General features: G+C 36.9%; 1 protein-coding gene across 19 annotated transcripts in view; it reads right to left on the bottom strand.

Annotated features, from left to right (window-relative positions):
• The window catches only part of PARD3 (par-3 family cell polarity regulator), a 443621-nt gene that overhangs the window by 177905 nt on the left and 252307 nt on the right, over window positions 1–13409 (bottom strand). For 15 of the 19 annotated variants that reach the window (XM_038128982.1, XM_038128975.1, XM_038128984.1 and 12 more), the window contains one exon: window positions 9923–9961. The exons of the other annotated variants lie outside the window; for them this stretch is intronic. In XM_038128982.1, coding sequence (XP_037984910.1) covers window positions 9923–9961 — 39 coding nt within the window. The remainder of the gene's footprint in view (window positions 1–9922; window positions 9962–13409) is intronic. 19 annotated transcript variants of the gene reach the window in all.

Below are 13409 nucleotides of genomic sequence, written 5' to 3'. Positions count from 1 at the left end.
TGGAATTTTAGGGACATAAGAAGCCTTTTGCCCTCCAGACTCTGTGTGACACCTGTCAATATCATATGCTTGAATGTAAAATAAAATTTAAAAAAAGCAGAACAAACGTGAAAAATGTGGCTTTCAATAAAAACTGAACTACTAACTTTCAAGTGCTATGGATATGAAAGTAGCAAATTTAACATTTATGCCACACCATGGTATCAAAGGTCTTACTATGAATGGTATATTGAATATAACTTCATAATACAAACCTTGGAGCAGTACCATATAGTGACAAGGAACCTATAAGCATAAGGGAGCAAGTCACAGAGAAATGAGCAGAAAGATTTTTAGCTTGCTACTATAACGTTTTGAACCAAAGTTATAAAAATGAAAACAAAACAAAAAAAGCCACAGCAAAATCTCATCATGGCTAAATCCTTTGTTCTCCAAAACCCTTTAGAGTACAGAAACATTACATGTACAGCAGTTCTCCCCAATCAATATAAAAACAGCTATTATAAAAGAGAAAAATTTGCACTGAAATTGTGTTGAACATTAAGTATTTAAATGTAACAAATCACAGAAATTCCCTAATACATCCATGAGAAAGCATAAAGATGCACAAAAAATCTAAAATGCAGCACTAAACATTTTCAGCTGAGAACACAGTCACTTCTTAATTGCAATAGCTTCCATCTGATCTTGATACTCTCTAAATTAACAGCTTCACTATGTCAATCAAACACCTCAACACTATTTTCATGATTAGTTGATCTGTAGAAGAAATTTATTCCATCATATATTTTGACAGGCCAGCAGTAAACATGCAAGCAAAATTATGTACTGTGAACCCTGAACAACAAAATTCAACTCCCTTAAGATTTTTCACACACTATGTCCAAAACAATTAACAGCAGAACAATATTCTGTTCAGACAGAGGCTGTTGAGGAAAAGGTCATCTGAAATAACTTCAGTTGGATGAATGAAGCTGCTCAAGTACGTAATTTATAATAAAAATTTGATTGGTGATAAAATATGTAGGTGACTTTTTTAGCTTCAAAATCATACTTAGCATCAGTTTATGCTAAACAACATTTGAGATAAGCTTTTCACTTTTTATATACAACATAAACATATTGTAAATTTAAAGATAAACTTCCTGACTAGAACAAACTTACGGCAGTATTTTGATATATACAGAGATTTTTAAAAGCCATAAGATAAATGGGGGGGGGTTGCTTTTCTCTTCCACATAACATTATCCTCTATGTAAGTTCTGATCTGATCATAAAATCAGATTTAATTTTATAAACAACATTAAAATAGACTTCAACGGTTAGAGTGCCATTAGATTTCTCATCATACTAGTAACAGCCTCTAGTCTTCTTTATCCTTTTATCACAGAATTACAGAATATGTTGAGTTGGAAGGAAACCTGAAAGATGGTGAAGTCAAAGTCCTGGCCCTGTACAGGACACCCTGAGAGTCACACCCTGTGCCCAAGAGCATTGTCCATGCTTCTGGATCTCTGTTAGGCTGGTGCTGTCACAACTTCCCTGCAGAGTCTGATCCAGTGCCCAACCACCCTCTGGGTGAAGAAACTTTTCCTAATATCCAGCCTAAACCTCCCCAGACACACCTTAAGGCCATTCCCTTGGGTCACGTCAGAGATCACTAGAGAGAAGAGATCAGTGCCTGCCCCTCCTCTTTCCCTCAGGAGGATGTTGAAGATCACAATGAGGTCTCCCCTCAGTCTCCTCTTCTCCAGGCTGAACAGACCAAGTGACCGCAGCTGCTCCTCACACAGCTTCCTCTCAAGGCCCTTTCCTATCCTTATTGCTCTCCTTTGGACATTCTCTAATAGCTTCAGAACTTTCTTATCCTGCAGTGCCCAAAACTTCACACAATTTCCAAGGTGAGGCCACACCAGTGAGGAGCACAGTGGGACAATCACCTCTCTCGACAGGCTGGGGTTTCATGTTTTACACACTATTGTTTGGGACTTCCTCCCTTTGCAGGACCTCATCAGGGTTCAGCCGGTGAGTAAGCAGCATGAGATAGGTGAAAACAGAAACTGAACACCAAAGAAAACCTTCCTCCCACCTAACGGGGGAAGCAATTTTCAGTCAAGTTAGGACAGGTTTCCTAAGTGACTCGCTGCTGCTACAAGTCTGGCAGCATTCTCTCCAGTGAAGTTCATTCTCTTGCAAGCTTAGACCTGCTGCCTTCTCAGCAGTTATTCAGTCACTGAAACTTGTCTGCACATTACTTTGTGACTATGTGTACAAAAATGTGCTCCTGTTCCCTCTCACAGAGCAATCAATAAAGCTCTGCATCTCCAGTCATATATATGAACACATGTGCATAAAAACTTTTACAAAGCTCTTGAATGCACACATATATGCATGTACACATACAACACACCCTTACATGTCCATATATATACACCACAGCGATGACATTCATACAAATAATTAACTTCTTAATAACTTAAATGACCCCATTCAGTAGTCATTTTACCTGTCTCGTTCTGTTGTGTGCAGCCTTCTGACATTACAGCCCTGTTAGCCACTGTTTAAATACTGTTTTAAATAGTATTTTGTTCATATAAAATGTTTAAATACTATTTTGTTCATCTATCAACCTTTTGTCTCACAAATGTGTCTTCTCTCATTACAATTTACCCAGATGGAAAACGTGAAGTTCTCAAAGATGAGTTTGGTGGATGTGAGAGCTCTCAAGGAAGTGTAGGTTGTAAAACTACGGGAAATTTCAAAATCCCAAGTTTAGTCATTGGGTTCCAATAGAGGGAATTCCAACCTAACGTAACAGCTTTTTCCAAGATATTTTCAGTCTTTAGAAAATTTTAATACATCACCCATTATTTAATTATTTCTGATAAGGTATCCACAATACTAAGGAATCATAAGCCTTATAGTTCAGGAAACGAATAAAACTTGTCTCTATTATTGTGACAAAATAGAATGCAGCAGGATATATGCAAGAGAGGAGATTTCACTTAGCTGTTGTGCAAAGACATTCTTAACATCAGGAGTGACTCAAACTGTTTTGTCCTTCAAGTTAAGTGGGTGACACTGCTGTTTTATCAGGCCACCCTCTACACTGAGGTACACAAAAAAACGATGACTCACTCTCATCCTATGCCACCACATATACAAATGCAGAACACATGAAACAAACAGCTCTAAGGAAACAAAACAGCTTTTTTGGTCAACAACTGTTTTGTCGGGGATGATGTTTAGTGCTTATAAAAATGTAATGTATTACTGCTGGAGGTACTGAAAACAGAACATTGGAGGTGGCCTGAAACACACCTCCCCAACAACACTTGAGGGACCTCCTTGGGAGGAGTAACTGAGAGCTGGTGCATCCCACCATGCGATGGCATTAAACAAAAATATAACTAGAGCAACTCCATCAGCAGAGAAAATCTTGCCTACTGATCGAGTAGTGGCATGCACACTCCAACCCAGTTTTCTCCAGAAATACAAGGCCTTTTTTTTTTTTTTTAATCAAACAGTTGTGTTGCATTAAAGGTTTTGAGGACCTAAAGTGTCAACTTACCTGATTATAAAATTATTCAGGGCTTAAGCCAACTAAACAACCAGAATTCTGATTCTTGCTTTCTTTTTCTATCTCTTCCTAGACTAAGAATTTTAATATCTGTCATATGTTTGATATGTTAGATAAACACTAATGAATCTTATTTGCTCATATACAGAGGCTCATTATTCATATTAGTAAAGTTAATATGTCACATCTGGCAAAGATTGCATTCATTCAAATCAAACAGCAGCTGCTAAATATCAAAACCTAGATCTGAATTCTGAGATTTTATGGGAAATGTGCTCTGCTTTAATCTTAATCCCATCAAGGAAGAGTTTTTTGTGTATTAGATGTGGATTAACTTTGGTAAGTATTTATAGGCAAAAATGCTAGCTCATGAAAGTACCGTAGAACAGCCCCACTGCACTTCCTGTTATGTCCATTTTAAGGATTTAATTTAATATCAAAAAAGATGTTCCACATGCAAAAATAACTTCAGTTTAAAGGTTTGGATGGATTAAGATATGATTTAGAAAAAAATTAAATGCTTTTCCAAAGCACAAAAATTCTAGCATGTGATTTCCATTTAGAATGGAAATCAAAGCTCTGCAAAAGCCCATGTTTAAGTACATCCACATGTTTGTTACTTCTCCCTATAATAAGTCCATTGCTTGTCTCTACTTACATTACTCTCCCTAATGCCAACACTCTGATCTGGGCTGTCATAGAAACTGGTTTAATCAAATGAGATTCTACATTTCAAAAACTGATCACACCATTAAAATTACATTCTGCTGGTTCTTAATCTCAGAACTTCTCACAGGGACCAGTCTGTTGCAGGTACCATAATCACTGTACTTTATTCAGGCCAACATACTCAGTTCAAAAGTGCTGCTCTATTCAAACTTCATGTTCCTACTGTATGTCCTGAAACAAAAACATGTGATTGTAATGCTAACCCCGTTTCTTTACACTTTGCTTATCCCAGAGAAGTGAAAACCAAGGGATTAGGTACACAGTAGGTGTCTGTTCTGCCAAAGAAGCCTATAAAGCTACAGCTTTCTGCACTATCCTTTCTTCAAGAAAAACTTCAATGCCTAACACACTAATGACAGAGCTCCCTAAAAATCCTTATCCTTCTCTCACTGGCCTATCGGATTTACAAGACCTGAAAGACTAAAGAAAGAGATAGTGTCTGGAAAAGACAGACAGGAAAAACAAGTTGAAAAAGAAATAATGCCTATGTATAAATCCATGGCAGGAAACACATTCCCCATGAAGTAATGCCAGCATGGAGCACCTCAGAGGGATCTGTGTCTCACTCCGATTTCTGCTGCAAACTTTCAGGCAACCATGGCAAACATTTCATCTCACTATTTTCCCTGCATTTAATATCAAGGGAGAATCAACACCAAGCATCTAAAGGCAACGATGCAGCAAAACAAGGTTTACTCCAAATCAACAAATTTGTACACACGGGTGTGGCTTCTGGATGACACTGCAATGGTGGCACTAAGACAACCCTGGCACAGTGGAGGGACACGTATGTTGTCTTAGATGAAACTGGGAATTTTTCAGCAAGTGTCTTCAATGCCAGTGTTCCAAAGGCAGCCACAGCCTCCCTATGGTGCTGCACGAAGCCAGTTTAAATGTGCCACACCACATCCCAGGTAAATCACCAGCTGCTAACAGTCAAAACTGAGCCTGAGGGTCAGTTCTAAGTACTGCATTATGCAGAAGTTTATGTGGCTTATCACTGAACATTCCAGGAAATTCAGACTGGTCAAAAAGCATTCATGATCACAGCCACTTAACTGTTATATTAATTATTCACTAGGAATTAATGTCTTATCTTGAGTCATAAATGTGCTAGGACATGCTTATTAATACTAGAGCATCTCCTATGGTAAAAGATTGAAACCACAACAGCACCTTGCAGAAATCACACATTCACTACCTATTTTTTTTCATATGGGCAGTGATCTAAAACTTGATTAAAATTATTAGCTGAAACCACTCAAAATTGCCGTAAAAATGCTTTTAAAACATTGCAATCAACCTTGTGCCTCACACCATTAGAATATAAAAAGGTACAAAAATATATCTGCAGCATTCCTAACCACCATGGAGGAAATAACACCATCAGCTTAATCATCAGTCAGACATAACCTCTTTCAATAAAATCATTCTGTACCTATTGATAACAGCCCTGCTGGTGGCATAGTCTGACATTAGTCCATCTATGATCTTGGCTCAGTGTTCAGACATTTGGATCACCAAGCTGAAGGTCTATATAGGTGCTAAATAAGAAGTGGTGGGAAATTATTACAGCTTTTAAAAAGTATCTCTGGATGCATCCCCAGTGATTAGGTATCTTGAAGTAATACAAACATCTTCTAAGCAAAGACAAGCACGCACTTAGAATACATCCTCTAAAGCTCAACACTGACTGTGCTATTTTTCCACAAGAATTTTCTATCCAATAATCAATACAAATCATGTATTTCTAGGCATTTGCTAGTATTGCCTCTCATACTCTCAATATGAAAACTTAGGAACAGAAAGCGCACAAAAGTTACTACTCATTAGTTCTTACAAAATGCCTCTGACCAGTATCACCCCTTTCCTACAGGCAATGAATTCTTGCATAAAAAGGGTAGCTAGCTAATTTACTCAGAATCACACACAGAAGAATATGGCAAGAACAGCAATTGGATCTGAAAAAACACAGTGATCAAAATGAAATTTAGGTAATAACTGGAATATCAAATGTTTGAGTTCAGAAGAAAATAAAAAGCAATCTCATTTGCAATTTCTATCAGTGCTGCTAATCATTTATATATTGTTCCAACACACCAACCACTCTTGTTATGTCACTGTTACGAATCCTGCGCTCACTTAAATTCATAACATTCTGCTCACTCACAGCAATTTGACAGAAAAACAAATGAGAACAGAAAACTGAAGCTTTTCCATGCTGCTGAGTGCAACAATCATGAAATGAAATCCTGAATTCTAACTCCGAATCTCTTCTTATCAATAGACAGCACTCCTTAGAAAATACTTACTCATATGATAATTATTATTTTTCTAGCATTACGCTTAACAGGAAAGTTAACTTGCTGGTTCTGAATTCAGAAAACTTACAGTGAATGACAATTGTAAAAGCAAAACATTACTGAAACACTATCAACCTTCAAAGAGTATGAGGAAAAATTAATTGGCAGATGTTTTACATAGCATAATTAACAGTTCATTTCAATGCACTGTAACAGGATTAAGACAATTATGCTTAGAAATAGAAATGTAATAATGATAAATTACTAGGTTTTCATATTACAGGCAATCTCCTACATTCCAAATAATCACCCTGTTTAGCAATAGGTGTCATCAGCTATACACATGGCACAAACTTGTGGCTGGCTGAAACAACCTTTCAACCAAGATACAGGAGATTTCCTCGTTTCATGAGGAAGCAGAGCGATGGCTCTGTTCATAAGCCCAGCAGAAGGCAAAAACACCAGTCCTGTTTTCACCAGGGCACAGTTACTGGATAGAGGCTGAAGCTGCATCAGCAATTTGCATTTCTTATGTAAAACTGGACAGAAGAGCTTAAATTGTGTGAGCCTCTCAAAATCTTCCTATGTGGAAGTTTAAGACGGAGAATCTATATTCTGTGATGGTGCATTAAAAAACTGAATTCATATGCTTCCTTATATGGGTTGTAAGGAATAACTCTGTCAAGGATTTCAGGCCACAAATTAGGAATAAAATTACCTTCAAGATTTTCTTTCATTACCTCTCTGAGGACTAACTACTGCATCCAAGTGCCACAATATTCATGCAAACCATTTCAAAGTAACAGTTACATAAAAGTAACCCCTGAGTAAAGAATGATAAGTTAGGCTTGATATTTTGTGATTTTATTTCAAGCCTTCTACTTTCAAGGGAGTTTTTTTTTCATATTCTTCTTTTTTTTTTTTTTAATTTCAAAGATTCATTTTCCTTCTATTACTCCACAAAGACATAACAGCAACAACAACAAAAAACCCCACAACCATTTTGCCTTTAAATGAAAAACAGACTTGCATTCCACCTCTCTCATTTCTGTAGCTTCACTGCCTTCATCATGCTCTTTTGTTGGTTTTGGGTTTTTTTGCTTTGTTTTTGACTATCAAGTCCTTGACACTTGGAGACTAAAACCTCACTGCTAACAGCACAAAGATCAGAGCAGGCGCAGAAATAGAAATTGCGAGATTAGAAATCTCAAAGACCTGAAAAGTAGACAGAGGAGAAATAAATAGGTATTGAAGCAGAACCAAGGAGAATAAAGGAAAGCAAAGAGAAATACTTTCAAAAATAATAATAAAGAATGTGTGACTGCATTATTAATGGGCAGCTAAGGAAAATTAGGTCTGTAAAACTGAAGTATCACACTTATCCAAAGCTAAGTAGATTGGAACAAGGGACATAAGTGCAAAAGCATTGTGCATTACAAATACCCACCAAAACCTTTCACATTTAATCCCTTTTTTTATTCACATACTGGAGTCAGTAAATATAAAGAGACCTGGTGTTCCTAGTATCAATCACAGTTGTTCTGAGCCTTTAAATAAATAACAAAAAATCCCAACGCATAAAGAATGAAAAACCCAAGCCATTAGGCAAATTTTTTTGTATTGATCAGGTGTCCAGCTTCATTCCCTCAGTAACCATATGTTTCTCAGTCTTCCTATCTTTTCCAATTCACTTCCATATTTTCAAGGCTTGCTAGGGCTTTCTAGCTGTTTTTTTCAGAAATCCCTTGCTACTCATACACTCCCTGTCCCTCCTGCATCATCTCCTGATTAACGAGCATTTTTTACCCCACATCTAAAGAGAACAAATGGGAGATACCTATTCTATTTTGCTCTTTCCTTAGATGAAGTTCGTTGGTTCCAAGAATGCCAAAGAAGGGGTTTCACCACGGAATTTGCTACAAAACATTAACTTTGCAACAGAAGAGCAACTGATTTCTATAAACACCTTGTAGGCAATCTGCTTTATCTTAATGAGCTTTTGGGGTAGAATTTCAACTCCTAAAGCCACGATAGTTTTATAAGGCTGCACCTACATATTATGGTATTCGATTCTCAATGGTATTCAATTGCAGATAGAAATACTATCCTGAGCTTTGATCTTTGATCTCCTTACATATCAGCAGTACGTGGTAAGAAACTATCAAGATAAAAACACATTCTCTAATGAGATGCAATAAAGAGATACTGCAAGGCATGTCTGAAACAGTGATACACCCACAGTTTTGCAGAGCCCTTAAGCAGATGATTTTCAGAGAGAAGGACACTAAAAGCCCGAAGGATAGAAGTGAATATTACCAACTTTTAACTCAAATTCCCATTTTTACAGTTACATTCAATAGGCTTGAAAAATTAATAGTATCAACCAACATACCCTTGATTACCTCACTGAGCTGGCTCTTACATATCTTACTTAGTCTTGATTTTCTGTTTATTCCAGACACCATCTTGCCATTGTTGGTAAGACATTCTGAATTATCTAGACAAGCTCTTTTTGTTTTTCAGCAGCCTAACTCATTTCAAATGCCAACGTGAATCTTCTCAATTTCTCCATAACCTAATTTATTATTTAATTTCAAAATAGGTACCAAACTGAATGGAGTTTTTTGAAGTGTGTTTTGAATTAAGATCCAGTATATCTTTAAGGTAATATATTATTGCTATATTCTCTGTTGGTAATTCATAAAATACACCTTTTATTTAAGACAAACTTGTTAGATGTATTAGTATACTGTATATTGGACTGATCATTTTCCCTTGACTAAAATGAGATATATTAACATTACACAACCTCAGTCTAGAGCCTCACTGGAATCCCAAACACAGACCTGGTGCAGCCCTCAAAAGGTTAAACTTAATACTACTTCCATATAGTTTCTCAAAAATAGCTAACAATGGTTTGCTATGAGGATACAATTAAGACTTAAATCCTACTTGACTAATTTCTGTGTTTGTATCTTAGATTTCCATCACATCAGCATGATTTAAACAATTAGCTTCAATATGTAACCCAAGCTAAAGTCTACTCTTATCATTTAACTTTCAGCCTTTGGCTGTATATAAGAGATGTAATTTCAAATAGCACTTGAACATATGCAGTAGGAGAATTGTGTATAATTTTCAAACAGTATTTGAAATTACATTTAAAAAATGCATTTAAAATGTAAAGCTACAGAGAGCCATCTACAGCATATAAGGTGAAAGAAGGATCTGTAAAACTTTGATGGAAAAGTGCCATATCAATTTAAAAACATTTGGGAGTCTTCCAGTATGGAAAAGACAAAGCTCTTACCGTTTCCTTTGGAATTTGTGACTGGCTTTGTTCTGCATTCTAAAGGAAGTAAAAAAAATAAATAAGATCACAACTACATATGACACATACTATCTAACAGCAAGGGGATAAACAAAGAGCTCTAATTCTGAAGCCAAGTGGTAATAAAAAATGAAGGGTGTTCATCACACCCCTGACTGAAATTTGTCTAAACAACCCCTACACGAGAAGTGAACAGAAATAATTCCAGGGTCCTTGTGGTACATGCACCTGACTCTACCTGGCTGCAAGGGTGGTGACTGTCTGGCCAAGGAAGAACCACAACTGCTTGCATCATCTATTGGCCGGTGGAACGCTCGCATTCAGCGAAGCTCCCCCTGGCTTTTCCCTTCTACTTTGAAGTTTTCAGAGAATGACCTCAGCAGTCCAGATGAACCCTTCCTAATATCTTAAGCAAGTATCTATTTTTTAAATATCCACTCTGATTAGCAAGGGATTCCCCATTTGAGCATGCTTGGATGAACTAGAACTGCAGCTCTGCATATCCCAGGACAGGAGAAGGCATTCAGTTGACCAGAGAAGGGACCCTCCTGTACTTGGCATTCCTCACCTGTGTCTTGAGGCACATAAGGCAAACACACATCATTGGAAAATGCATCCCATAACCAATCCTGGAAACACATATAAGGAACTATGGCTCTTCCAAGCCCACACCCACTCATATTAAAACCCATTTGAGACACCTTAATGCTGACTGGCTGATCACTTTTGGGCTAAACAGCTAATGCTTTCCATTCTGCTGTGCTCTAATGAAATGCTAGGGTTTAATGGACATTTTTGTTTTAGGCTGTTTTGCAGGAGAACCAAATGATAAAGCCACCAAAATGTAGTGGCAAAGCAGTAACACAACCATCCAGTAAGCTTCAACCTGAAGCAAACAACCAGTAAGAAAAAAAATGAAGGCGGCTACAAGGAAAATGTAATGGTCCCACGTGTACCAATGGGCATATTAATTCTTAGGGTACTGGAGACTAATGCTGCCAGCCAAAATCTGCTGGCACTGAGAACATAGATCAAAGCTAAATAACCCAAGTCAGTGCTTCAGAGGATTCACACAGTCAGTAGCAGCTCTAAGCAAATTCTTCCCAAGTTATGTGAGGCAACCACAGAGCTCCAGGAGCTCTACTTAACCAGAATGATCCTCAGCTCTTTTGTAAAAAGAGGAGGCAGGGAGGGAAGGCTGTGAAGAGATGATGTATCTCTAGCTCATGTCTGTGTGGACAAACCCTAATACATTACCTATCTGGCATTAGGTAACCGTGGAAGGAATTAAATGTCCAGTATTCTGGAGAAACATGGTCGTTCTTCCAGATCTCACTAATTACAAAAGCTGACTTCTGCCGACTTGATTTGGTTCCATATCTTCCTCACTTTTATCATGCTTTGCTGCACTGGATCATCACATACACATACCTGACCTGATCCACACAAGTTTCAGAGAACCCATACCAACCTAAGCTGGCTCAGCTTAACAATCCCTTAAGTTTTAGCTAAAATTACTCATTTTCATAATAATAGCAATGTTAAACTCCTTAACTTTGCTAAAGTTTATTATCTTAATTTTACTTAAAATGAAACCCTAAGATGTTTATTTTATTTTCAAAAGTCATTCAAGCCATGCCCCAAAACATAAAATATGAAATCTCAACACCTGTTTTACTGGGGATACTACCTATACAAATGCTGGCAAATATAAAATGGTTTTAATATTGAGTGTTCTCAGTAAGCAACAGCAAGTCCTGCACTTAACAAGATGGATAACATGATTTTCTACATGTGGTTTCTGAGACACATCTCATTCAGTTAATATTTTAAAGCACACAAATGTAGAAAATATGAGCGAAATAGGGAAAGGATGCAAAGACAAATTGCTCCTAAGTGGCCAGAGAAGGTCTGCATGTGAAAAAGACGAATAGACATGATTTCAGCTCATTCTCCTTCCTACTTCAAAATTAATGTTCTTTCTTTTTTCCTTGAATCTTTTGTTTGGTTGGTTTTGTTTTTTTTATTTGTTTGGGTTTTTTTTTCAATAAGCCAGTAAAAGTCAGTGAGAGGAGCTGGTTGAAAAGACTTGCTTTATTTTTTTTAAGGATTATTTCTTACCAGAGCAGAAAGAACAGCCTTTATGATGACTTTTAGTTCAACACCTTCCCCAGCAATTCTGCTCCTGCTCTTTGACAGCAGTCAGCAGTGCATACCTAAGAGTTCCTCATGTCAGAATGCAAAGAAACAAATCCTTATGCAACAGAGGATCATCACACATGTGTAGTGTCAGATCCTCACTATACCATTTGTTCAACTGGAGCTGCAGAAAAACACACCAGCTCAGATCTGATCTCATTACACACTGCAAAGCCCACCTGCTACCTGACACAGCCACAGCAAGGTCTGGCTTCCCTGCACTGGACTTTGCCAAAGTAGTTGAAAGAGGGTTGCCTGAGCCACAGCAGGGAGGCTGCTGAGCTTGGACTCCTTCAAAGGGGCTGACTTGCTGTTATTTTAAAACTAGATAATATATTGCTATTAAATCTCTAAATTACTTACACCATATTCGCTTACAATTATTTAAACAAAAACTCATGTCAAATTATGCATCAAAACTTCCTCATTTTACCACAGAAATAATATACACAAAATTAAGGTATTTTCTTACTTCTAAGTTTATTTAGAAATCTCAAAAAGCATTTTCATTCACCTTTATGAAAGATAGCAGTGCCATGAAAATTGTACCACAGGAACTTATAAACAGATTGCTTTCACTGTTACAGTGATAAGGTAGGGTGTAATAGGATTTCAAATTTTTATTTCTCTTCACTTTATGACAGCTTTCACTTCAGCACTTGAAGGCATGTTCCAAGAATTTTAAGGTAAAAGTTGGTTCATTTGCAACCTTTCCTGCCACTTTGACTTCCTAGGTTTAATGGCAGTTTTGAAAAGTAAAAGGCTAATGTTTAGTATCTTGAAATGGCTAAACAAAAATTCATTTTCTTTGCACTCAAAATAACACAAATCCAATAGATAAATGAAGTTATTAATTCATCATACTTATATTTGTCTATCTTCTCACAATAATGCAGCCAAGTAAGTTATTTTAGAGTTGTATATAGCTACAATAATACAAATAATAAATAACTTCAGCAGTTTAATTGAGTACAGAACAAAGTGAGACTGCTACCATTCAGAGCCTACCTTTTCATAACAGAAGCTATCTTGAGTAATTATCAGAGAAATATCAATATACACTATGCAAGTGGAGCAGGTACAGTATGAAACATCATTTTATTCCTATTTAATGTAAATTCCTTAGAAACATCTTCTGAATTGCCCTGCTAAATTAATAACTGCAGGGTTTCCATTCCATAGAGATTGCATTTATATTCAAAAAAGGCTACTACTTCTTATATTTTCCACTTTTTGATAGAAAGGTATTTACATATCCTATTTTGGC

This window comes from Motacilla alba, chromosome 2 (assembly GCF_015832195.1).
Source record: "Motacilla alba alba isolate MOTALB_02 chromosome 2, Motacilla_alba_V1.0_pri, whole genome shotgun sequence".
Taxonomy (NCBI): Eukaryota; Metazoa; Chordata; class Aves; order Passeriformes; family Motacillidae; genus Motacilla; species Motacilla alba.
The sequence above is the reverse complement of the archived record's forward strand: the minus strand, read 5'-3'. Positions and strand labels throughout refer to the sequence as shown.